The sequence below is a fragment of the Trachinotus anak genome, unplaced genomic scaffold, assembly GCF_046630095.1.
Source record: "Trachinotus anak isolate AG129_WGS33_773 ecotype Australia unplaced genomic scaffold, CSIRO_AGI_Tana_v1 ptg000021l, whole genome shotgun sequence".
Taxonomy (NCBI): Eukaryota; Metazoa; Chordata; class Actinopteri; order Carangiformes; family Carangidae; genus Trachinotus; species Trachinotus anak.
In genome coordinates this window covers 13,732,730-13,757,144 of record NW_027273872.1, presented here as the reverse complement: position 1 = coordinate 13,757,144, position 24,415 = coordinate 13,732,730, and the positions used below count along the sequence as shown (strand labels likewise).

General features: G+C 44.0%; 4 protein-coding genes across 7 annotated transcripts in view; 2 read left to right on the top strand and 2 right to left on the bottom strand.

Annotated features, from left to right (window-relative positions):
- Positions 1-999, top strand: part of abca1b (ATP-binding cassette, sub-family A (ABC1), member 1B) — a 38,031-nt gene extending 37,032 nt beyond the window's left edge. For both annotated transcript variants that reach the window (XM_071458630.1, XM_071458629.1), the window contains exon 49: positions 26-999. In XM_071458630.1, coding sequence (XP_071314731.1) covers positions 26-175 — 150 coding nt within the window. In that variant the 3' untranslated portion in view covers positions 176-999. The remainder of the gene's footprint in view (positions 1-25) is intronic.
- A 1,536-nt stretch (positions 1,000-2,535) lies between these two features.
- Positions 2,536-5,862, bottom strand: nipsnap3a (nipsnap homolog 3A (C. elegans)). Its single transcript, XM_071458635.1, has 6 exons — positions 5,706-5,862; positions 4,377-4,584; positions 4,121-4,282; positions 3,884-4,033; positions 3,283-3,369; positions 2,536-2,918 (listed from the first exon to the last, which is right to left on the bottom strand). The coding sequence occupies exons 1-6, from the start codon at positions 5,769-5,771 to the stop codon at positions 2,842-2,844; spliced, it is 750 nt and encodes a 249-aa protein (XP_071314736.1). The 5' UTR covers positions 5,772-5,862; the 3' UTR covers positions 2,536-2,841.
- A 342-nt stretch (positions 5,863-6,204) lies between these two features.
- LOC139606438 (nitric oxide-associated protein 1-like) lies at positions 6,205-11,288 on the top strand. 2 transcript variants are annotated; one of them, XM_071458633.1, is made up of 9 exons: positions 6,222-6,588; positions 6,841-7,800; positions 8,267-8,431; positions 8,582-8,686; positions 8,831-8,922; positions 9,017-9,148; positions 9,457-9,573; positions 9,666-9,783; positions 10,429-11,288. In XM_071458633.1, the coding sequence occupies exons 1-9, from the start codon at positions 6,381-6,383 to the stop codon at positions 10,641-10,643; spliced, it is 2,112 nt and encodes a 703-aa protein (XP_071314734.1). In that variant the 5' UTR covers positions 6,222-6,380; the 3' UTR covers positions 10,644-11,288. The 2 variants fall into 2 exon arrangements, with proteins under 2 accessions (XP_071314735.1, XP_071314734.1); XM_071458634.1 differs by lacking the exon at positions 10,429-11,288 and having other exon boundaries at positions 6,205-6,588; positions 9,017-9,206.
- rest (RE1-silencing transcription factor) lies at positions 11,245-21,350 on the bottom strand. Of its 2 annotated transcripts, none has more exons than XM_071458632.1 (6): positions 21,190-21,350; positions 18,713-19,000; positions 17,839-18,405; positions 17,571-17,731; positions 17,312-17,395; positions 11,245-15,249 (listed from the first exon to the last, which is right to left on the bottom strand). In XM_071458632.1, the coding sequence occupies exons 2-6, from the start codon at positions 18,964-18,966 to the stop codon at positions 13,325-13,327; spliced, it is 2,991 nt and encodes a 996-aa protein (XP_071314733.1). In that variant the 5' UTR covers positions 18,967-19,000; positions 21,190-21,350; the 3' UTR covers positions 11,245-13,324. The 2 variants fall into 2 exon arrangements, with proteins under 2 accessions (XP_071314733.1, XP_071314732.1); XM_071458631.1 differs by having other exon boundaries at positions 17,839-18,411; positions 21,190-21,349.
- Positions 21,351-24,415: the final 3,065 nt, after the last annotated feature.

Genomic DNA, 24,415 nt, shown 5'->3' with positions numbered 1-24,415 from the left:
GGTCTGATCCTGTCTGTGTTTTCAGGTGTTTGTAAACTTTGCGAAAGACCAGAGCGACGACTATCACTCCAAAGACTCTGTGAGGAGAAAAGATGTCTCCATCAACATCCCGACGCTGCGCTCGAGCCCAGGAGCCGCTGAGGGGGGGGCCGCTCTGAGAGAGAGCGTCATGTGACCATGTGATGTCAGGAGGCTGGAGCTCCAGCCTGGACTCGACCTTGCAGCAAAGAGGACACACCCCTTCACCTGTTGTGATTTGTAGTGGGCGGAGTCACCTGCTGCCTCATGCCAGTCAATGCAAAAAATTTTCCTGTGGAGGCGCCAAGCCACTTGCTGCCGCTAACCAGACTGAATGTTAAAAACTTGAATAAGTTCCTGCAGCTCTTCGTCGGAGCTCAGGTGTTTTCTTCTTTGTGTGATTGAAGCGGTGCCTCTAATGAACTCGTCAGGGTCTGTGTTATTCTGAACTAACGATGAAGAATCCAAATCATTTCAAACGGCCGAGGGCTCGACTGCAAAAATCACATTTTTAAAAACTTGTTTGATTCTAGTTTTACAGTGAAACCTTTATTTATATGTGTAGCTGAAACAGAAAAGTGTCATTTGCTGTTTTATTGTTGCGGAGTCCAAGTGGCTTTACTGTTTCCTATAGTGTTTAACAGCCAATCAGAGCGTTCAGCACAGAGAGGAGGAGTTGATTGATTTTATAGTTTTTCTAAGAAAAAATGATGAAAGGAGCAGGTTTGTTCATCTAGGGGTGAAACAGTCAAATACCTCATCAGCTCCTCACAGCACACTACAGTATTGAACAGCTGATCGATGATTGATCATTGATTGGTGTTTGGTTTGGTGTCTGGTTCTGATTCGGACCAGCAGGAGGCGACACTGAAGCAGCTTCAGCACTGATGATAAAACTGTTGTTTTTCTCTGATTGTCGCTGATGTGGAAGAAGATCTGTTACTGACCCTGAACACCTCACATTAAAATGAAACAAATCCACTGCCTCCACTCTGTCTTTAATCTCATTCACACAAACACACAACTGAACTTTGACCTTTAACCCCTAAAAATCCTTTTGGTTGGTCCATCTGATTTACTGATGTTTCTGACGCTTTGAGACAATGTTAAATGTCTGTATAGTTTAAACAAAGCTGCTGAATCTCTGAGTGTTTGGGTCTGACCTCACACAGCTGATGCTGAACCTCCACAGACTGTGATTAAAGATGGACGCAGCATCTGTGAGGTCATCCACAGTTTTCTGAAGCTCAGAGTGAGCTGCTCACCGTCGCCAACATGGCAGCATCTGACTCCGCCCCTGACTCCCAGCTAATCCAAAAATGGTGAGAGAGGTGGGGCATGGGTGGAGCCAAGACTTCGGTGCATGACGGTTTAATGACTGTGGCAAACAAGGTAATCATCCAGGTGAGCTCTGACATCAGGGGTCTGTTCCAGAAAGGTTTAGTGAAAACTTTCTGCTCCAGGAACTGAGATCACCCGCTAACTAGTTACCATGGTAACTGACTCTGTGAAGCTCACCTGCTCTCTGAAAGGTTTTCTTCAACAAACCCTGAGTTTCTCTTTGTCTCCTCCTGTTGAGCTGAAGAAGCTCCTGAAGCTTCATGTCCTCATCATACTGTCTACATCAACGAGCAGATCAGAGACATTCATTTAAACAAGTTCACACTGGAGGAGATTAAAATCCTGATTAGACATTAGTTTGTTACCTGAGACCTGTCTTTACTAACATGACCTCTATGATGGATCAGTCACTGTGAGGACAGAGACAGATCTCTGACATTCAGATATTACACATGGAGGCTTCATCCTCAGCTCAGATTAAAATCTGCACTGTCTGTCTTTATAACACTGAGACTGTGAATATTAAGACACCTGTCAGTCAGTTCCTCTGCACTGAAACATTTACTATACATTCATCACTGTAAATAAGCTAAATAAAGCTGAATAATGTGGTAATGATAATAATAATGTGATAAATAATAATAATAAATAATGTGGTCTAGTGGATGACGCTGAATAAAATGTAATAGTTTGAACTTATTGACTCTTTTCTTCAGCTCAGACTCTTTCACTGCTGCTTGTTTTTTTTTAAAGATAAACATGTTTTAACATCACACATTAATCTCACATTAATGACTCCACTGGATTAAAATTGAGGCTCCGCTCTTTATTAACCTGCTACCATGGTGAATCGTTGAGCCTGAGCTCCATTGATGATGGTGAACTGACTCAGATCGGCTGTTCTGGAGCAGAAAACTGGATCTCCTACATGTTGACAAAGTATAAATATAAATACTTTAAATGTAGAAATAACTTGGAGTATAATTACAGAGCAGCTTGAGGTTGTAAAAATATTGTTTCATATTTTAAACGCGAATGCAATATAAAATGTGAGAAATAAACTACAAGTCTGTTTTCATGTATGTGATGTATCCTGTGAATCAACAACATGATGGTTTAAAACCTCTTTAAAACCATGATGTTGTGTAACTGACTGAACCATAATCATGTGACAGATTCATATGCATCACTTTTTTATTCAGTTGTTTTTTCATGCAGCACAAAGAAAACTGTTTTTCTGTCAGAAGGAACAGTCTATCAGGTAAGTGCAAACCAAAGAGAGACCCCCCCCCCCTCAACATTCAGACCACACGATTGGACGCAGCCACTGTCACTCATACACTGACTGACAGGTCTATTAGCAGAGTCCAACAGCAGACTACTGTTACACCTGATGTATTATAACATGTTAGTACGGAGGCTCTCAGTTAAAGTTGTGTTGAGTCTCTGTCGCCGTGGAGATGCAGGTGTGAGGACAGGAGGTTACTTCATCGGAGAGAAGGGACACGGAAACATGAGTTTATTCTTCTGAGAGTCGAGGTGGACGACGCTGTTTCTGACTGAGAGACAGAGAGAAACGTTAGTGATGCTATTGATTGATTTAAGGTGATCACTGACACCTGCTGCTCTGACAAACACACTTCAATGTAAAAGTGAATTTTCAGGTACAGTGCTTGATGTTTTCATTACACAACATTACCTGTTGTTACATTACGAATTCTGATTATTCATGTGAAATTCAGAAATAATTAACGACCCAGCAGAAATATAAACCAGTTAAAATCTAACGTCAAACAGATGTTTCTCTTTAACAAAAACTACGAGTTCACATCCAGCAGATCTGCAGCGGCATGACATCAACACTGAACTGACGAGTCAGAGCTCTCTGGTGATGACGTCACACCGCTGTGGAGGGGGCCTCACCTGCAGCGACCACTCTGGCGTCACAGTGAGATTTATGACGAACTTCAGCTCGTTGGTCGGCGCCCTCGAACCACCAGAGGGTGTGAACTGACCATGAGACAACACAGTGATATAATTAGCCACACACACACAGTCAGTGGTGTTAACACTGCACACAGGACACTGATCCCCCCCCCCGAAGCAAATAAACAACGTAACATAACTGCTTTGTTTACTGGCAGGTCAATGGGGCCAAAAGTCAGACTAATGTGTTTTACAGCGCCCTCTGTTGTTGTGTTAATAGAGTTTGAATTAAAGCATGTCACTACAGTTTGAATATTGACACCAACATTTATATTATAGAAACTTTATATTATAGACACTGGAGACTGATGTTAAACGCTGGACACAGACGTGACATTAAGCAGTGGACACTTGCACTTTAAACTGGACAGTACACGCTGACTGATAATAGAAACTGGACACTGACATGATGCACTTGAAACTGGACGCTGACAGTGGTACTGGAGACTGCAGGAGGCCCAGGAGGTTCTGTGAGGAACCTTTAGGGTCTTCATGTGTCCTCAGTCAACTGTCTGAGAGACCTGTTCTTGGCTGGTACCTCTGTTCAGCTGGCCAAACTCGCTGTGGAAAGCTCCCACCAGCTTTCCATACCCTGGTGCATCATGGGAAGTCACAGAGGCCTGGAAGGCATTGCCCCAAACCGCTGGACCACCGGGACGCATCTGGTATGAAACCAGCTCATAGACACCTGAAACACACACCTGGCGTTATTACATAGACTTGATCTCATTGAGAGAAATTTGTGTATTGTTTACAGTGTGGGGGTGGGGCTTACCACCCTCCTGTGGCGGCATCTGCAGGCGGCTCCAGGGAACCAGGTAGGTGACCTCATTGTCCTGAGATGTCAGCATTGGCATTGCCTTGGAGATGTACTCTGAGATCCAAGAAGGGTCCTGAGCCAGGGCGGCCCTAACTGCTGCCCGCTGAGAGTAACTGTCTGCGGTGAGGACAGGTCAGGGGAGGACAGGTGAGGGGAAGATGTCAAGTACACTGAAACCCCGATGAAGAAGAAGAACCTTTAAAGACCTCACCATACTTCCATATATGGAAGACCTGGTTCAGGCCACCATACTCAACGCTCCAGTAGCCAATCAGCTCAGAGTGGGCGGTGCGCAGGTGGATCTTCTCCCTGGTCAGTTTGAGGAAGGCTGCATTCTGGTCTGGACGGATGCAGTAGGTGCGGAATTCATAAAAGGTTTTGTGGTTCTGCTGGTGGCCAGTGGATAGGTGCACACGAGGCTGCAGGCAAGAGAGAAGAAAGCAGAGGTCTGATGTAGAACTGAGTCTGGGACCTGGACTGGTCCTGGACTCTGGTTACTGCCATTAAACATCAGACAGGGACTGACGCTGTCCATCAGAACTGGGCACCAGCAGTGGAAACTTTCTCATTTTTGTTTTGTTCTGATTTTTCTATTAAAAGAAAATTATATTTTGTACAGTTCATTTATTTCTCCTTAGTTCTAGTTTAGTTCTCGATTCAACGTCCTAATTTATGAGGAGCAAGAATGAAGTTTGTAAATATTCTGTGTTCATACACTGAAACTTCATTTTAAATAAAGTTTTTATAAAGACTCAATGAGGTTTTCTTTCTCTCATGGTCTTTTTTCTACAACATAACATTTATTAATATTATCTTCATAAAATCTTTGTTAGATTAAATGAGTGCAGTGAATCAGAATCACAGAAACGTCTTCTGTTGCCCCCTGCTGAACAGGATGCAACATCACAGGTGAGAGAGACGTGACTGTGGACTATGAACCAACCCTCTGTTTGTGTGTGTGTGTGTGTGTGTGTAAACTGATCTGGTTGTGATATTAATAAAGCCTTCCAGACTCATCTGTTACAAAAAGTGATTGTTAAATGAAACTGATTTAAACACATTCTCATCAGTTCTGTGGCAGAAAATCAAATACATAACTTGAACATGAACTTGATTGTGATTTTTTCCACCTGATGTAAATCTGTCTGTGGGACACTGAGGCTTTCAAGTGAACTGGTTTCTGCAGGTTTTTCCTGTGTTCTCTGCAGAGGCCCCTCGGCTGCTGGTTAATCTTAAACTTCAGGTTTTGACCTTTTCAATCAGATCAGTCCAAAGATCAACGACAAACCTCAAAACTTTACTAATTCTAACCTTAGCAGTCGGTGGCCTGTGTGTGTGTGTGTGTGTGTGTGTGTGTGTGTGTGAAGTTTACCGTTTCTGTCAAACCAGATTGTATATTTCAGTGTCAACCTGTGTGTGTGATCAGAGGATGAAATCTGTGTGTATCTGCAGTTTGAGGAGGACCAGGCCTCCTTCAGTGTCAGTGCTGAGGTCATGGGTTAGTTTAGGTCAGGTTATAATTAATTAGAGTTAAACTCACCTGAGCAGCAGCAGGTGAGATCAGGGCAGCAGCTGATCTCAGCAAAGAGCTTCTCAACCTCAACATGTTGAAACTAAAGTGAGAGAAACACAGGGAGCAGAAACGGGAAGTTCTCAGCAGATCCTCTATGGACGAGAGGTCTCACTGCACACAGAGAAACGGTCCAGCATTGCAAACCAGACTGAGAACAGCTGCTACTGAACAACTTTCTATGGATCAGCACTAACAGTCATTTTGTGATAAAGAATCAGTCTGTACAAACAAAAAAACAAACAAACAAACACGTTTGTAACTACACACAACATTGACACAAAAGTCAATGATCCGATATTAAAGTTTTAAACTTGGTTCCTTAAATCGCAGCAGAGTGAGTCCTCCTGTCGTCACTGTCTCCTCTCAGATTGGAGAAGGCTCTGACGTCACGGTGAGCATGTTTTACTTATTGATTATTGTTATTTTATGATCTCAGGCGGTATCGATCCTGTACGTGTCCACATGCGACCAGTTTGGTTTTATTTTGAAAATAATTTTTAAAACCCTTTTCGTTTTTTACCGGAACATAAACAAGCGACGAGTTTGACGACACATCCGTTCAGGAAGTGGCATGCCAGCAGGCTCGTGTGTTTTAGCTCCAAGGTGAGCTCGGTGTTTGCAGCTGTATCCGCAGGTCTACAGATGTTCCAGGTGTTTCAGGTGTGTGTCCGCCGGCAGCTGTGGAGGACGGTCTCTCGCCGGGTCCCCGCTGCGGTCTCTGCGGGCCGTGGGTGGTCGGTACCGGGCTCAGGACGGACTCTGACTCGGCAGCTCAGCAGTAAAGTCAGAGGGGAGGTCCGGAGCTGCATCGTAGACCCGCACCTGGAGGAACAGTTCGTGTTTCATACAGGTGAGACCGACACTGACGACACCGACAGGTACCGCACAGGCACAGCTTCTGGGAAGTGAAGTGAATACTAATAGGCTACTAATACTTAGACTACTACAACTACTACTAATAATAATAAAGATAAAACGACAAATAAGGACAAAGAACCTCCTCAGTATGTGATGGGTCACAGCTCCTCTCCGGGTAGAGTCACTTTCCTCTGTGGTTCTGGTTCTGGTCTTGATTTGGTCTCTGTGTTCTCTCCTGGCTCAGATCCAGAGGAGGACCCACATCAGGAGGAGAAGGATCTGCTCCACCAGCTGAAGCTTGCCTCCTCTCCCCTTCCTGTCTCTCCTGCTGAAAACCCTCAGACCCCCACTCAGAAACACCTGAGGTCTCTGGAGCATCAGCTGCAGGTATTAAGGGGCGAGGCCCAGCAGGACGTGGACCCTGACTCCCTGATCCAGTTCCAGGACGTGGACTTCCCACTGGATGAGAACCTTGTGGCTGCAAAAACCAAAAAGAAGAAGAAGGCAGCAGTTAAAGGTGAGCACAAGATCTTCGGGACTCCGGACCTGGATGAGCCTGTCAGTGACACCTGCTGCTTTGGCTGTGGGGCTGTGCTGCACTGCACCGCCATCCAGGCCCCCGGGTATCTGCCCAGTGAGAAATACAAGGCCCTGCTGCAGGAGGGGCGTCTGAGCGGAGCCACCTGCCAGCGCTGCCACCTGCTCACCCATCACCACAAGGCCCTGAACCTGCAGGTCTCCAGAGACCAGTACAGGGATGTGGTTCGGCAGATCCGCCCCCACCAGGCCCTGGTGCTGCTCATCGTCGACCTGCTGGACCTCCCCGACTCTATTGTCCCCGACCTCCCCGAGCTGGTGGGGACCAACAAACACGTGGTCGTCCTCGGCAACAAGATCGACCTGCTGCCAGGGGACTCACCCAGTTACCTGCGGCGGATCAAGCAGCAGCTCGCCCAGTACTGTCAGGAGGCTGGCTTCGGGGGCCAGGTCACCGACACCCACCTCATCAGCGCTAAGACTGGGTACGGCATTGAGACCCTGATCTCCAGCCTGCAAAGGTCCTGGAAGTACAAAGGTGACGTGTACCTGGTGGGGAGTGCCAACGCGGGAAAGTCAACTCTCTTCAACACGTTGCTGGACTCCGACTTCTGCAAGTCCAGAGGCTCTGATGTTATCCACAAGGCCACTATATCACCATGGCCCGGTGAGAACCAGACTCCATTCACTTTTCTATCAATTTAATGTGATAAAGACACAGAGGATCCCTGAATCTGCAGAGTCCTCCTCTGAGTCCAGAATGTAGTCCACCAGAACTCACCACAATGACCAGAAGAGTCAGTGTTTCCATTTATTTATCAACTGATTAGTGGTAAAGTTAAAAACTAAAAATAATTTTCTTTGAATATATGACACTTTATGGACAGGTATATGTATATATTTATATGTTCTCACTCAATTATAATTCACAGTATTATTTAGTTTAATTTATTGATGTTGTTTTGTTTTGTTGTTTTATTGTGACTCATCTGTCTGAACATTAATCAATAATTATCATGATAATCAGTCATCATTCATGTAATCAGGTTCATATGTTTATAAATTGATCGTCTGTGTTATGTGACTCTTCATCATGTGCCTGTGTTTGTGTTTTCCGATCGTGTTGCATTCAGGGACTACGCTGAACCTGCTGAAGTTTCCCATCATCAACCCGACTCCGTACAGGATGTTCAAACGACAGGAGCGACTGAAAGAGGCATCGAGACAGACGGAGAGCGAGCTGTCACAGGAGGAGCTGAGGAGGCTGAGACAGTTCAGCAGGCAGGGGTACTTAGTGGGTAAGACAGGGGTAAGATGGGGGTAAGAGTTGGATTAAATTGGGGGGAGGGGGTAGATATGTTTCCTTTTCTGAAGCCAAACTTCTACATTTTGTGAGATCAAATTTGACCTGGTCAGCTGTTTACCTCTTCATCTTTTCTCCTGGTCAGGTCGCGTGGGCCGAACGTTCCGGTCTGACAACAGATCCAGACCAAGTGAGATCCAGTTTGATCCTGACAGTCTGTCTTTTGGAGAACATGAAGAAGAGACCACAGGTGAGAGACTCACCTGATGAACATGGAGGTTCACAGAGAGGACGAGTGTTTGGGCTCATTGAGAGTTTGTCTGGTCACTATTGATTGCATTGATCACATTGATCATATCATGTTGAGTCTGACCTTTGACCTCTGACCTTTCAGGTCCCAGCAGGGCGCCGGAGCAGTTCACCTACAACGAGCTGAAGGATGCTCACTGGCTGTACGACACCCCGGGAATCATGAAGGAGGATGATGTGAGACCATCTGACCCCCCACAGATGCTGAGTCCTGACAGCAGGAGGAAGTCAATAACCTCCCTCTCTCTCTCTCTTTCTCTCTCTCACCCAGATCCTCAGCCTGCTGAATGAACAGGAAGTGAGGTTAGTGGTTCCCACGCAGGCCATTGTCCCGCGGACGTTTGTGCTGAAGCCCAATATGAGTCTTTTTGTGGGGGCTCTGGCCAGGATCGACTTCCTGCAGGTCAGTGACTCTGACCAGGACCTGGTCCAGGATCAGCACACATCAGGAGGCAGAGAGAGTTCAGTAAATAAGACTTTGACCTTTAACCCAGACCAGGTCTCAGAACATAACCTCATCATAAATGACCTGTAGAGTCATCAAAGACCAAAATAAGATGTTCAACATGAAAATCAGACAGTTCACTTTGTTTGTAATGATGATCAATAAATGTGGTTCTTATTGATTAGGAGCTGTCATTAATGGATCATCAGTTATTGATTGATCAGCTGCTGTTTGGACCAGGTGTCTGACCGACTCATCCTCTACAGGGACAGAAGTCCTGCTGGTTTTCAGTCGTGGCCTCTGGTCAGGTCCCAGTTCACATCACCAGTCTGGAAAAAGCTGACAGCATTTACGAGAAACACGCAGGAGACGTCCTGCTGGGGGTGAGTCACATGGTCACAGTGGTCACATGATCGCAGTCAGCTGTTCTGTTGATGGCGGTATAATACTGATATGTGTGTGGTGACGGGTTCAGGTGCCTGCAGGAGGGTCGGAGCGTATGAAGGAGTTTCCAGCACTGGTTCCTCAGGAGTTCAGGTTGGAGGGTCGAGGTTACCTGGAGGCTGCTGCTGACATCAAACTGTCGTCTGCAGGTAAACACCTATGGATATGACCTATGACCTCCACCTCCCCTGCTGTATGAAAACCTAGCCAAAATACCCCGGAGACCGGTGCTACCATCTTACACTGGTGGCATCATTTGAACCAGAGTCAGTGCAGTAGTGATCAGGGGGTGGAGCCACAGTCCTGAGGTTCTACCCATACACACACCTGGCCCAATCGTGAGTCAGTCAGAGCTGTCAATTGTGATGTCATCACCCAACTAAATATAATGACTTTCTGACAGTTTACCTCCAACAACACGAAATGGTCCTACAGCTTCATCTGTTGTCTTTAAAGCAGCTTTAGAGTTGCATAGCGAACATTAACATTAGCATTAGCAGCTGTTTACTTAGCAGTGTGACAACCCTCTCTAGGCAGGCCTCTTCCTGCAGGAGCCTGATGGGTGGATCCGTCGTCAGGAGGATTCAGCTTGACTGGACTGGTGGCAGTCAGCCAGTCCCATGAACAGATGTTGTTTGATGATATTCTGCAGCTCACTGAATAAAACCAAACATCACTTTATTTAGTTTTTCTTCCTTGACTTTAATCTTTGTTTTCAGGAGCCTTTTTCATTAATTTTCATCATGGAAATCATTTTTAATCATTGTCCTGCCCCGCCCCCTCTCTGTGTGCAGGTTGGGTGGCTGTGACAGCGGTTGAAGATGATCAGGTGTTGTTGAGGGTTCACGGTCCAGAGGCAGCAGGTTTCCGTCTGAGGACGCCCCCCCTGCTCCCTCACATCGTCTCTCTGAAAGGAGAACGCATCAGAAAATCCCCCGCCTACAAACTGATGAAGCCTCCAGGCCTGCTGGACAGAGAAGCGAAGAGGCTGCAGGTGAAGAAGAAATGAAACTGCAGACACCAGCTGACAGGTGGACATACAGAGCAGGGGCTGGTGTCCACAGGGATGTCTGTCCATCACTGGTTTCTCACTTTCCAGAGACAGATGTGGACAGACAGATGTTGCCTTAATCAACAACCGTAGCAGCAGAGGAGCCTCTGGGCTTCACTCATGACTCTGTAGGAGGACTTAGGTTTAAGATCACCTCTGACCTCTGACCACAGCTGGATGAACTTGATATTTAAGTATGAGCTCCATCAGTAGCTCTTCTCTGCTGCAGCAACGTAAAATAACTTTCTCCATGAATGTCACATGATACAATGCAGCATCAGATGTGGACTGTCACATGACATAACGCTGATGTCACAGGAGGTATTGTTTGTTCATGGACATGTTGTATCTCCACTGTCACATGATGTAACATCATCAGAGGCCAGTGAAGCAGCAGCAGATGGTTGGACCTCAGGGTTCTTATGTAGAACCAGGTCACATGGAAAAGAGAAGCTGCTGTGATAAACAGACATACTGAAGATGTTCATGTCTGAGTCTTTACACTCGTCCATGTTTATTGTTCTGGTTCAAACTTGTTATGTTTAATAACAGAAAGACGTTGATTTTGAAAGTCTTTATTAAAAAAGAGCACGATACAGTTAATTTTACACGAACCTTCACCTCACTTTATAAAGAGCGCCCCCCCACCTGCAGATGATACATGACACAGTTGTAATGCTAATGTGAATCTGCCTGTTTGATGAGTTCAGTGACCTCAGAGGAGGACACAGGACCAGGTCTAGTCTGAACCCTCTGATCATAGTTGGTTCAGGTTCAGATCTTGATCTGAACTCAGCTGTGGATTCTCTTCTGTTTCAAAGCTCATTAACTTCAAGCTCAGTGATTTTTAGTGATTAATTGTAATTTATTAGTGAAAATGTCCAGTCAACTCCAGTCAACTGAATGTGTTTCTGACAGAAAAAGCCTGTTTACATAAATGAATTCATTAACTGTAACAATTGTCAACAGAAATAACACCATGACTTACAGCTCTGTGCTCGGAGGAATAGTTGTTTATAAAAGTGTAACAGCAGTTCTGAACTTTAACATTGACCTCATCTCTGTCGCTGCTGTTTTGATCACAGATACACAGTAATGTTCAGTATCATCCATCAGACACCAAAATAAAGAGATTACAGTTTTTACAAATCAACAGTGAAGAGAAAAGAATAAAATTTAAATCCTCATTAAATCAAACGTGTGGATTTGGTCGTCTGATTTTCAGTTTTAGTTCAGAGAATTTCTATTTTCATTCTCCTGATGTTTCATGTAGTCACTGCTCCTGGTGATGAAGGTGAAAACTACACGACAGCATCACACACACTAAAATTCACTTTGGCATCTTAACTACAGAGAATATTGCACAAAATTATTTACAAGGAAACGACTTTGACTATTTTTTTTCAGCTACAGAGTCATGTTTGACCAAAACTGATTCTTTTCTTCTCCTCTGGTACCAAAACAAGACTCACATGGTTCTAAATGCAGAAAGTATTGTCCTGAACTCTTCAGACACACAAGGAGAAAGGAGAAGAAAATATCTGGTGACAAAGCTGAGATCCAACAAACACTCTGCATGTTTCTCATTTTCCTCCTGCTGATCATTGATCAACAAACATCAAATAATGAGTTCACTTAAACACAAAAGAAGCTGACGAAGACGAGTCACTGTTCAGAGACATGATTGTCAAAGGCACTGAAGGTTTTTAAAATGGAAACAATATCTGGACAAAACTGTACAACATTAGACAGTCAGACAAGATCTGAAGCAACAGATGAAACCTCAGAAGTCCTCAGGTCTGGACCTCTGTCTGAACAAGACCTGATCAAGACCTGATCAAGACCTGGACAGACTGGACATCAGACCTCAGGGACCTGCCACTAAATTAAGCAGGTACAGCCAAAAACCACTAGACCTGTACACAGGTAAACCAGGGTCCAAATACCCAAGTCAATCCAAGACCCTAGTTCACTGATCCAAACCTGGTTCTCACAGACCACTAAGTAGCAGCGTTCTGCTGAACCACCATCAGGTTTTCAGGGCAGTTAGTTGGACAGTACTGGAGAAGGTTTTAGATCTGAGAACCAGATTGCAGTCAGTGTAAGAACCAGATTTTGTAACAGCTTCACTTCCTGTCAGATTTCTGCCAATCAATCATGTGATGTTCAGAAGTGTGACAGCGCCACCTGCTGTTGTTCTCTGTGATAATACTGGAGGACAAACATAAAGTGCTGCTGTCCTCTGAAAAGTGTAATCCTGAGATCACACTGACCTCATTATGGTGAAGTGGACCTGGACCACGTCGAGGATTGCTGTACTGTGTTGTCATTTAGAAAATCTGTTGTTAAGATAAACAAACTCATGTAGCTCCAAACAATAGAAACAATAAAAAACTGATTTAACAGCAGTATGGTCTCAGGGACCAGTTGATGCTGATGCTCTGATCACGAGACAGTTTATAAACCATCTTTAGAACAGGCTCTGACAGTTAGTGTGTTAAAGTGAAGAGACAGTTGATGACGACCATTGGACGACTGGGATAATTGTTCTGTTTTTATTCCTCAGAGTGGCAGAAGTCAAAGTTTTTACTTTCAGCAAAATGTCCGTTTCAAAAACATGTTGCTGTGGACACAGATCCTCACTTCTGTCCTTTGGTGGTATTGTCCATGTAATAGACGTTGACGAGGTGACGATTCAGGTGCCGGCGGTACTCCGCCTTCAAAGGGAATGTACGGTCACAGAAGATACACATGTGACTCTTGAGCTCAGTTGGTGTTGGGATTTCATCAGTGGGCGTTTCTGGGTCATTGGGCAGCTTACCTGACCCAGCACCATTGCCATTGAGGCCAGAGTCCTCACTGCCCTCAGAGGCGCTGTCGCTGATGTCACTTCCTCCCTCATGACTGCTGTGGATTCCTTCATCGTCCTCCGGGTCGGTGGGTTTGTTTCGCTGGCTTGGAAGCACCAGAGAAGGTGGTGACGTGGGTTTAAGGAAGGTCGGAGCAGGTCGGTCTTCAGCTGGAGAGGGTGTGTCCTCACCTGAGCTGCAGGTGGGTGAAACCTCCATCTTCTCTGAAGGTTTGGTCAGAGTCTTTTCTACCACTGTTGGAGTGGTTTCACCTGGGGGGGGTTTCATCTGTGCAGGGCTAGTTTCTGTCCGCTGCTGCACAGAGTTTGTGGCTTGCTTTGGGTTGTCCAGCTGAGCAGATGCTTCTGGAACCTCTGTGGATGGACTGTTGACTGACGCTGTCTTGTCTTTAGCTGGATCCACGGCTTGTTGAAGGCCTGCAGCCTTCTTGTTGGAGTTCCTGGTCTTCTTCTGATTTCCTGGTGCGGTCCCATTGGACTTGTGCTGCGTTGGAGTGGCATCACTTAACTTGTTAGAGTCTTCTGAAGCAGGTTTTGATGGCAACTTCTCGGCAGCTGTGGCTTTCAGTCGTCTAGCCTTTGATGGTATCTCTGATGAGCAATTCTTAGAAAGATCCAGTGCCCCCACTGCTTTTCTCTTTGCAGCCTTTTCTTCTTTGACCACCCTTTCCTTTTGATTTTTCTCACGACTTTCTGGTTTCCGTTGAGCTTCAACATTTTCTGTAATTTTCTCTGACTTCTTTGATCCAGACTTCCTTGGCTTGTTGAGGCTTTTGTTCTCCTTTCCACTGCCATCATTTTTCTGCTCTTCTTTGTCTTTCTCAGGCTTCAACTTTTCTTCTTCTTTAGCCACTTTCTGCCTCACTATTCTTTCTTCCTTGGATCTTTGTTGGCCAGATTTCTCTTTCTCCATTTGGGCTTTTTGGGATTCAGGTACCTCTGCTTGGTCCTGGACAGTTGGTTTCTCTGCCAGCTGCTTCTTGACTCGTCTCTTTACCTTGCTGTCTGTATTTACAGCAGCTGTTATCATCTCCGTCTGGGTTTCTTTAACTGTTGTGTTCTCTGCAGGATTCTCGTGGACCTTCTCTGTCTTCTTCTGCCTCGTTGTGACCTTTTTCTCTGGTTCAACCCTATCCTTCACCTTTGGTGGTTTCTCGTTCTCAAAAGTTACGTTGGATTTCTTTTGAGCCTTGTCTGGTGTTTCACTCTGAACGGATTGGGCGATGCTGGGCCGGCTGCTTTTTCTGATGGACAGATTGATTGGACTGGAGTCCACAGCCTCATCCTCTTCCCTGTCACCCATGTCAAAGTCCTCCTCAACACTGGATGAATTGTCATACTTGCTTGTTCTGGAGTCTGCGCTTTCCTCTGCACCGTCAGGACTGGGTTTCTTCACACGCAGTTTGACTTTAGAGACGTCCACGGAGACATTGCACCCAGAATGCCTGGACTTGATGTGGTACTGCAGGTTGCATTTCTTGGAGGCGGCGTACTTGCAGAGTGGACAGAGGAACTGGCGGGGGTTGAGGTGGAGTTCGACGTGCTTCTTGAAGTTGCTGCGGTCAGCGGTCTTGTAGTCACAGTAGGGGCAGGAAAGAGGTTTGGGGCCGTTATGGACCTGCCGCGCATGGCGGGTCACCTCGTGCTGATTGGCTGCCAGGTAGTTACAGCTCTCACACTTGAAGGGACGCTCACCTGCAGAAAGAAAGTCAGATGTTATGCTGCTGCAGTGGATAATGTAGTGGTGCACAGGTAGAACATTAAAGGGTTTCATGCAGCAGATGAGTCTGACAGATACATCAGAGACCGATATCATCAGCTGATAACGACTCTGTATCAGCGAACAACAACAGGAGGAGATTATGTGTTTCTTTTATATTTAAACGTTAACTTCCTCTAGCTGCTTCTTCCTTTCGGTTTCAAACTTGCCTCCTGACAGGAAGTTGGATCAATCAATCAGCTTGCTTAATGTGCACCATAGCACCTGTGTGACCTACAGTTACCCATAACACCCTTCTCTGGTTGGGTCTACGGAAACATTTATGTTTATCTTCAGAGAAACATAATTCCACCTAAACATACAAAAAAAATGCAGTACCTTAATACTACATTATTAATCACATGTCCAGGTCACTGCCAGTCTGCAGCCATCTTTGTTTGGTTAAAAACGTTTCTCATTCAGTGGACAGAATATTTTTTCATCCAGATGTTTTTTTTTTTCTCAAGATGCCTTCAGAACTATGCTGAGGATTTTTAAACGACCTTATTGGCAGTTAATGACCTTTTAGAGAAACTGATGGTTACTGTGTCTTTACTGTGCAGGCATCTGCCTCAGTATCTCTCTCTATCACAGACAAACCAGGCAAACATGTCGAATATTATTGGCTGATAAATTATTACAGGTCTTTTTAAGAAAAAATTTTGACTTTAAAAATCCAGTATCAGTCAGTGTGCATGACCTTTACTAGTGTCATATTTCATTGGGCCTACATAGTCTAGACTAAGATGAATATTATCAAACTCTATGGTTGTGATCGATTTCAGACTATTTAATAAACAAAGTCTCTATATTTTAAATCTTTGTCAATGTATGACTATAATTGTACCGAATCTCATACTTAATGAAGCCAATACAGGCCACATGATGTAAACACTGGTCTGAAACCACACTGTTCATGCAGGACGATTCAGATCCACACCAGAGCAGGTAAACCTGAAAACATTTCCTGTCTCAGGTCGTTTTCTAAAACCATGGATGTCTGTAGATGAACAGGTGTGAGGTGTGTTTTCAGGTTCATCTGCCCTGGGTTGAATTAAAGACACACAAAAAGTAACACAACACAAGAAGTTACATCATGAAAATCACTTTACCATGTTAATCCACTGCGTCAGTGAGAGCAACACAAACAGAAGAGTTAACAGTGTGAGTGACAGCAGAAAAAACAACACAGACAATGACTGTCAGTGATAATACTACTGCACTGATCTATCACTCAGACTAGACAATACTTGATATATCACGCAGTATTTTAACTGTGCTGTTTTTTTGGCAGCTATCACAGGTGGAAAGTTCAGTTCCTGCAGGATCGAGGTGTAAAAAGGTCAGACTTTTTGAAAGCTGAGGAGCTTTGAGGCTGAACATCATTGACACACACATTGCTAAGACTACAGTCACAGAATCAAGAAGAGCTCTGTGTGAGACTGAAACTGGTTTAGTTCTTGATGTTCATTACTGTTTAAAGTTCAGCTGTCGTCAACACTGATTTTTTTTCTGGCTTTTTATGCCTTTATTTATAGGTATAGTGAGAGAGAGACAGGAAAGTTGGGGAGAGAGAAAGGGGATGACATGCAGCAAAGGGCCGCGGGTCAGATCGAAACCCTGGGCCGCTGCAGTTAGGACTATGCCTTAATGGTACGCACTCTACCAGGTGAGCCACTTGGCGCCCCTAAACACTGATTTTTAATCTGTGGTCAGAAGCAGGGAAGTCCCAGGTCGTGGTTTCAGCCACATTGGTGTTGATTAAAAACAAGTTACTAGATTCATGACTCCGGACTGACTCTGGTCCAAGTCATGTGACACCAGTCTAGACCTGTGGCTCACCTGGTCACCATCCATCAGTGTGGTCATAACACATAAACGACTGACTCCTGTTAAATCAGATCCTGAAGGCTCACGTCACTGATTCAGGACTGAGTTTTCCTCAGACCTCATCTTTTAACCTGTTTCTGTGTTTAAGATGAAGAACATTTCACAGACCTGAGTGAGTCCTCATGTGTCGCGTCAGGTGGGTTTTCTGTGAACTGGAGTAGTCACAGTACGGACACTGGAAAGGACGCACACCTGTCCAACATAGAAAACACAACACAAATATCACCCGCTGAAGACCGACACGCTGCTCATCACAGAACTGAAAAAGACTGATGATGGAAACATCTGTGTGTTCATCTGCAGGATGTTTAAAACATGATCTGACACTCGACACAGGAACACCTGTACACACAGTGACAGAACACACCTGTGTGTGTCCGGATGTGCTGGATGTAGTTGCTCTTGCGGTCGGAGAAGTAGGAGCACTGGCTGCAGGTGTGCAGTTTGCTGGGGAAGTGATTCCTCAGGTGTTTCCTCCAGTGGTACTGACTGACGGTGGTATATGGACACAGAGTGCACTTGAACACCCTGCAGAGACACACACACACAAACACACACTCATCACTCAGGTCTGGACATTGACATGTTTGTTATTGGTGGACACCACTCATTTTGAAAACCAAACTTCCTGTTACCTGTGGTCCTCCCCCTCCTTGCTGTGGTGCTTCAGGTGAGCGATGTAATGGTCGTATCTGTTGGTGTTGTATCCGCACCGTTCACACCTGATCAGCCCTTTGATGTCACCTGCCGTCGCCATGGCTCCCGTCTCCCCACTGCCATCCACCTCCCCAGCAGACGGAGCCTGGGACTCAGGTGTTTCGGCGTCCTTGGTCTTGGTCTTGCTGCGCCCCTCCACCCGGTTCACCACCATCATCTTGCTGACGCTGTGGCCGCTCAGGTGCTCGACAAACTCCTGCTCGTTCTGAGCCTGGAAGTGACACGGTTTACAGTGGAACGGTTTCTTCTTCTTAACGCTCTCCGTCATGGCGACGGGGCTGTCCTTACGTTTGCCATCCTGCTCAGGTGTTTTAGTGCTGGCAGAGGGGCGGGGCTGAGGGCGGCGGGATAGGTCTTCAGCTTTAACCCCACTGTCCTCCTCTTCCTCCTCTGCATTGTTACCTACAACCACGGCCTCGATGCTCAGGCCTGGAGACTCTGGATACTCAATGATACACACCTCTCTGTGGTTGTGGTTGTCGTAACTGTACCTGGTCAGACACACAGGTGAATTAACACACAGGTAACAGTGACGATGTGGATGTAGCTTTTCCTCAGTTTTTGAACATTAGAAATTTTTTTTTGATTTTACAACCTGCTCTCAACATCAACACTTTGGATTGGAGCGTGAGGTCAAAGATTCACCCGTTACCTGAACCAGGTGATTCTTGAGATTTCTGACCCTGAACAGGTCTTGGAGACAGATGTTTTCTGTGATCTGAGCTGCAGATTAATCAGCTGGTAAACAGCTGAAGATACATGTACACTAATGGAGCAGAAGAGGACTCTCACCGGATGATACTCTCGTCCTCACTGTCCGAGTAGGTGCACCCCACCGTCTTCAGCTCCATCATCTCCTTCTCGTCGGCTGCGCTGCCGTCACAGCCGCCACCCTCTGACGCCGTCACCGCCGCCACGTTGGCCAGCATTACCAGCTGAGGGGCAGGCAGCGTGTTCCTGGGCATGTCGTTGAGGCTCTGACCGTCCTCCATCAGAGAAACACCCACGGGAAACATCTCCACTGAAAACACCGTCTGAGCGGCCATGTCGAGCTCAGCTCTTCACCTCAGGGACGAAAAGCTGCGGAGACGACAACACGTCAGAGAGTTTAACAATCAACAGAAATGACAGCACAGATGGAGAGAAGAGCTGCAGGTGAGTGAATCCTCTGACCTGTGTTTATGTGTCAATGTTTCTTATAATATGGTTTGATCTTCATCTCAGTTACAATAATGAACAAACACAATCTCTTTTAATAACACACTAATGATTCCATTGTTTTTGTTCTCATTGAAAACATCAAACATTCACAGTGAAGGTTGGAAAAAGTCTGTGAACCCCTCAACTCATGACTTCAACAAAGCTTTGTGGAGTCAGGAGTTATCACATCCAGACCCATTAATGAAATGAGTCACGGTTTGTGTTAGAGACACTTAATAAACACTCAAACATTTGGAGTTTGTAATTCACAAGAAGAATCTGCTGATGTGAACCACACCTCTCAGTAGACCTATGATCATCTCAAAGAGTGTAGACGTTCATCCGTCTACAGTCAGACAAACTGTCCATGAAAAGAGAAAATTCAGTTCTGTGGTGACTCTCTAGAAGTCTGAGAACATGTCTGAGCTGAAGCAGGTCTGTGAGGAAGGAGGTTTGTGCGTGTGTGTGTGTGTGTGTGTGTGATAAAGGATGCAGTGCTGCGGAATAAACTCACTTTACTGATGTTTCAGAGCTGAAACATCACGAGACAAAGTGACTGTTCGCTTTCATCAGAATGAACTGAGCTTTATAATCCAATAATATAACACGTTGTCCTGAGATTAACCAACAATGATGATCGTACTTTTACTTTTGGCACAGTTGATAGTAACAGCTGTGTACTTTTACGTCAGCCGTTGACTGAATGCAGGGCCTGTACTTGTACCAGATTGAGCACCTCTGTCACCACTACATGGCAGGGAACTCAAGGTCTATTGACCTGTTGACAGGACAGAACAGGATCCTGTGATGCACAGTTTTCACCTCACGTTTAATATAACAAACCAGTAAAGGAGAAAATAATCAGCAGATTAAGTGATATTTGTAGTAACCGTTAGTTTCAGCACCAGTATAATTTGGGCTGACATGGTTTATATTACATCTGTGTTTAATACATACATGATTCATAAAGAGTGAGAGCCACTGCTCAGTTCTGTCTATGAGTTTTACAAAGTGTTTACAATGTTTATAAAGTTCATCTCAAAACGTCCTGCAGTAAAACAGTGATGTTTCCCTAAACATCAAAAAATCCACATTAACTGTAAATGCCTGAGGTCAACTTTTCACCAGAGGTTTCATGTGGTGTCTGTCGGCCATTTTGAAACAGCACCACAGCTCAGTCGACAGCGCCACACAGAGAAAACACATTCAGAAGTCCCCCTGGAAAACACCACACTAACTCACCACGCTGCAGACACTGTCCGTGGTTGGGTCACAAACAATAGTGGAAAAACTAACTATGTTAAATTTAACTTTAAAAGAAAAGTGACCCGATTCTTCTGTAGGAACATAGAAAGTGACAAAAACCTTAAATCAGCCAGAAACAACCGCTTATCAACAAACATCTGATTAAATATTAAGTATGGTAAAACGTGAATATGAGTTTGGTCTAAGGAAAATGGAAAGTTGGAGCAGAAAAAATATCATATTCGGCGTCGACAACGCGGTAAAAGATTAAGAGTTAAAGATTTAAAAGTGACTGTGAACCTCCACATGGCTTCAGAGGATGTTAATCCAGATTAAAAACTTCCGTCATGATTATTTTCTTTTCTTCAGACCTGTCTGTTACTGTGAGTGTGCTCAGGCGTGTCTGAATAAACCTCACTCTTTAGTGTTGAAGTGAGTGTAGCTGGTGTGGTTTGCAGCCTCCGTGTCCGACCGTCACTTTTTCACCAAACTTAGTTTGCGGAAGCGCGGAGGTCGAATCAAACAGCGACATGTTGGTTCAGGTGTTTTAAGTTGTAGTAAAGTACTGGATGAGCTTTCTCCTGTAGTTTTGGGCCGTGATGATAAAGTTAAAGCGGATAAAGTGAGAGCACAGTGGGTGGCGGCGGTGTCGGAGTGTTAGCCATGGTCCTGATCAGCCCCGGACAGCGCCTTCTTCTCCAACTCACCGCCTCCATTTTCCTCTCAACTGCCAACAACTTTACAGCCGCTCTGCTCGGACTCACCCCGGCCTGCGGCCCCACTCTCAGCCCGACATTTCACACCCAGGCACTGCAGAAACTCACCGACTCCTCCGATCCAAACTTTATACAACTTTCGCGGACTTTCCTTGCAACTTTGTGGATTTTCTTTTCTTCGACGGACGGCGCGGAGAGAAAAGTGTAGACGGAGAAGTTTCCGCACATTCCTCCACAGAGAGCCACAGAGCGACGTACAGCCGTGACGTCAGCACGTCGCTCTGTGGCCAACTCTGTCAGAGGTTTGTTATTAAGATGTAATAATGATGTAGAAGAACCGCCCGTGTATCAGCTGTTACTGCCACACTCAGAGAGCTTTAAATATGCTCTTTGAGCTCCGGTGGGTCACCTGCATGCTGCTGCTGCTGCAGCGGTCCGACCCAGGCACAGGGGCCCCGGACCCCCAGGAGCCCCACAGCCTCGGGTTAACTGCGTGTCATTTGGGTCTTTATAGTGTGATTAGTCTCAGATTTGTTAGAACCTTTCTGACCTGAAATAAAAATGGATTTGTGTTTTATTGATTTAATTATTTCTGTGTGAAGTAATGAACAGACAGAAAACCTCATGACAGCTGTTTTATTCCATCATAGGGGAAACTGTAACTCTGCAACCAACAACTTTTTTCATTACCGTATATATACATCTGACAGTTTTTTGTTTGATAATCAGTTGATTGTTCAGGGAATAAAAAGCTAAAAAATGTGTAAAATACTTAATTATTCTTTGAAGTCTACATGAACACATTCTAATGTCTTGTTTTCTATGACTAACAGTCAAAACCCCAACAATGCTGAGTTTACAGATTGACATTTGAGAAGCTGGTACCAGTGGATTTAAAATATATATTTTATTATATATTATTTATTTAAAAATTGCTTTTAATCAGGTTCATTTCCTGCAAGTTAATTTTCTGTCAATGAACTAACTGGAGTTGTGAGTACTCTGGAGTCATGGATGTTTCTGGGTGTTTTAGGAAATGACGAAACTGACATCAAATAACTTCCTTGGGTTGTTAATCCAGCTCTGAGTAAAACATAGACTTCTAGCAAGGTAGTGTGACTCCTGAAGCTGTCCTATGACATGGACTTCATCTTCAGTCTCACCTCAATCACTGAACAAAGTGTGTTGTCTTCACGGAGACACAGCTGTTTCTGCAGCTGATGGTAATGAGCCTGGATGTGACTGTGCTCACTGAGATCTTTTTTGACCTCTTCAATGGTAGAATCTGTATGTAACGAAGGCCATAACTAACTGTTGTTTTCATTATTAATGAACCTATTGATTACCTCCTGACTGATCTTTTGGTCTATAAAATGACAGTAAATAGTGAAAAGTGCTGTTATAAGTTCTCACAGTTGAAAGTGACATCTTCAGATGTGGTGTGAGTCCAAAACACAAAGAGATTCTGTTTACTTGCCAAAAACATCAAAGAAAAGCATCAAAATCCTCATATTTGAGAAGCTGGAAACAGAAAATATTTATCATTTTTGCTTAAAGAATTACAACAATGATTATCTGATTATCAAAATAGTTGCAGATTAATTTCCTGTTGATCAACTAATGGATTCATAGACAAATTGTTGCATCAACATATTATTTGACTTTATCTGTTAACTCTGACTTTATCTGTTAACTTTAACTTTATCTGTTAACTCTGACTTTACCTGTTAACTTTAACTTTATCTGTTAACTCTGACTTTATCTGTTAACTCTGACTTTATCTGTTAACTCTGACTTCATCTGTTAACTCTGACTTTATCTGTTAACTCTGACTTTATCAAAGACACTGAAAAAAAGTAAGGCAATGTGATACAATCCTCATCAACAAAATAAAACAATAACATAACTAAAGAGGACAAGTAAATCGAAATGAAGAAATAATGATGTAATAATGAATAGTAAAAACGAAAAATAAAACAATGAACAAGAAAAGTAAAACCTAAAATAAAAATAAATTAGGAAAAGGAACAGATTAATTGACAATTTGACTGTTGGTTGTATTTACTCATTTTCACCTCATGAGGATGCTCCCGCTTCACTTTCATCGTCATCACGTGTCTGATCAGTTTGATGTGTGTGTATGTTAAAATGGAAAAAAAAGGTTACAAGTTGTTCAGTGTTTGTAAAGTTAGTTTTATTTTTTCTTACAGGCATTTTATTAATCAATTAAATCAGGATTTGATATCGGAAAGGATTGTGATCTGAATCACGATTGATCAAACAGAAAGCAATGATTCAGAGGATTAATGATTCAGAGAGATTGATTTGTATTTCAGAGACACTGATCAGTGATTCAGATCAATAGGCTAATGATGAACTTGGTGGTGGGCGGAAATGCGATGTCACAGATTGACACCTACGGCGACCACGCCTCCTACTGAATCGACTCCACAAGTGTACGGAAACACCCCGGACGTGTGGTGCGTTTGCCTCCAAAATAAAAGCCTAATATTTGTTATGGGGCTGGAATAGATGAGGTACAAAGACTAGTGTTATTTTTTGTTTCTGACCATTTTATCATATAAATATTGATTTTTCTGAAAGTTATGAATACTTGAAATATAACATATAGTATCAACAAAGGCAAACAATTAGGAAATAAAAAATGTTTACATACATACAACATAGCAGTTTGACAAGTTTTCCAAGGAAAAAAAGCTTTGATGTAATCACATTATAATCATTTTGTGTAGATGAAAAATCAAGTGTTAGTGTATGTAAATAGGATAATTTAAGAACAAGTATTTTATTTACCACTACTTTTAACAGCAGTCTGGAGTGTGGCACCAAAAATAATAAGGATTTCCACTGTGGTCAATTATAAAAAGTTAAACAACAGATCGACCAAAAATAGTATCATACACTGATTTTCATTTTGTGAGTTAATCACGTAACTCTGCTTATTTTCATACATTATCTTCTGTCTCTTTCTTCTCTCTGTAAGACACATGGATATAATATCAATATTCTGCCTTTTAAAGAAGGATAAATAATTTAAGATAAACTTTAAATAGGATACACTTTAATGAAATCCCATTGCTGATGGGGGAGTACAGAGCACTGACCCAGAGAACTGACCCCCCCATCTTTTGCAGGAGACTGAGCAGTGAGTCCCCACTGTGGGACTAATAAATCTTAATCTTAATCTTAACCTTAAATCGGACTCCTGCCAACACACAACACCTGAACAAGGACAATTCCTGCTGCGTGTATTTATTATTATTATTATTATTATTATTATTGTTGTTGTTGTTGTTGTTGTTGTTGTTAAATC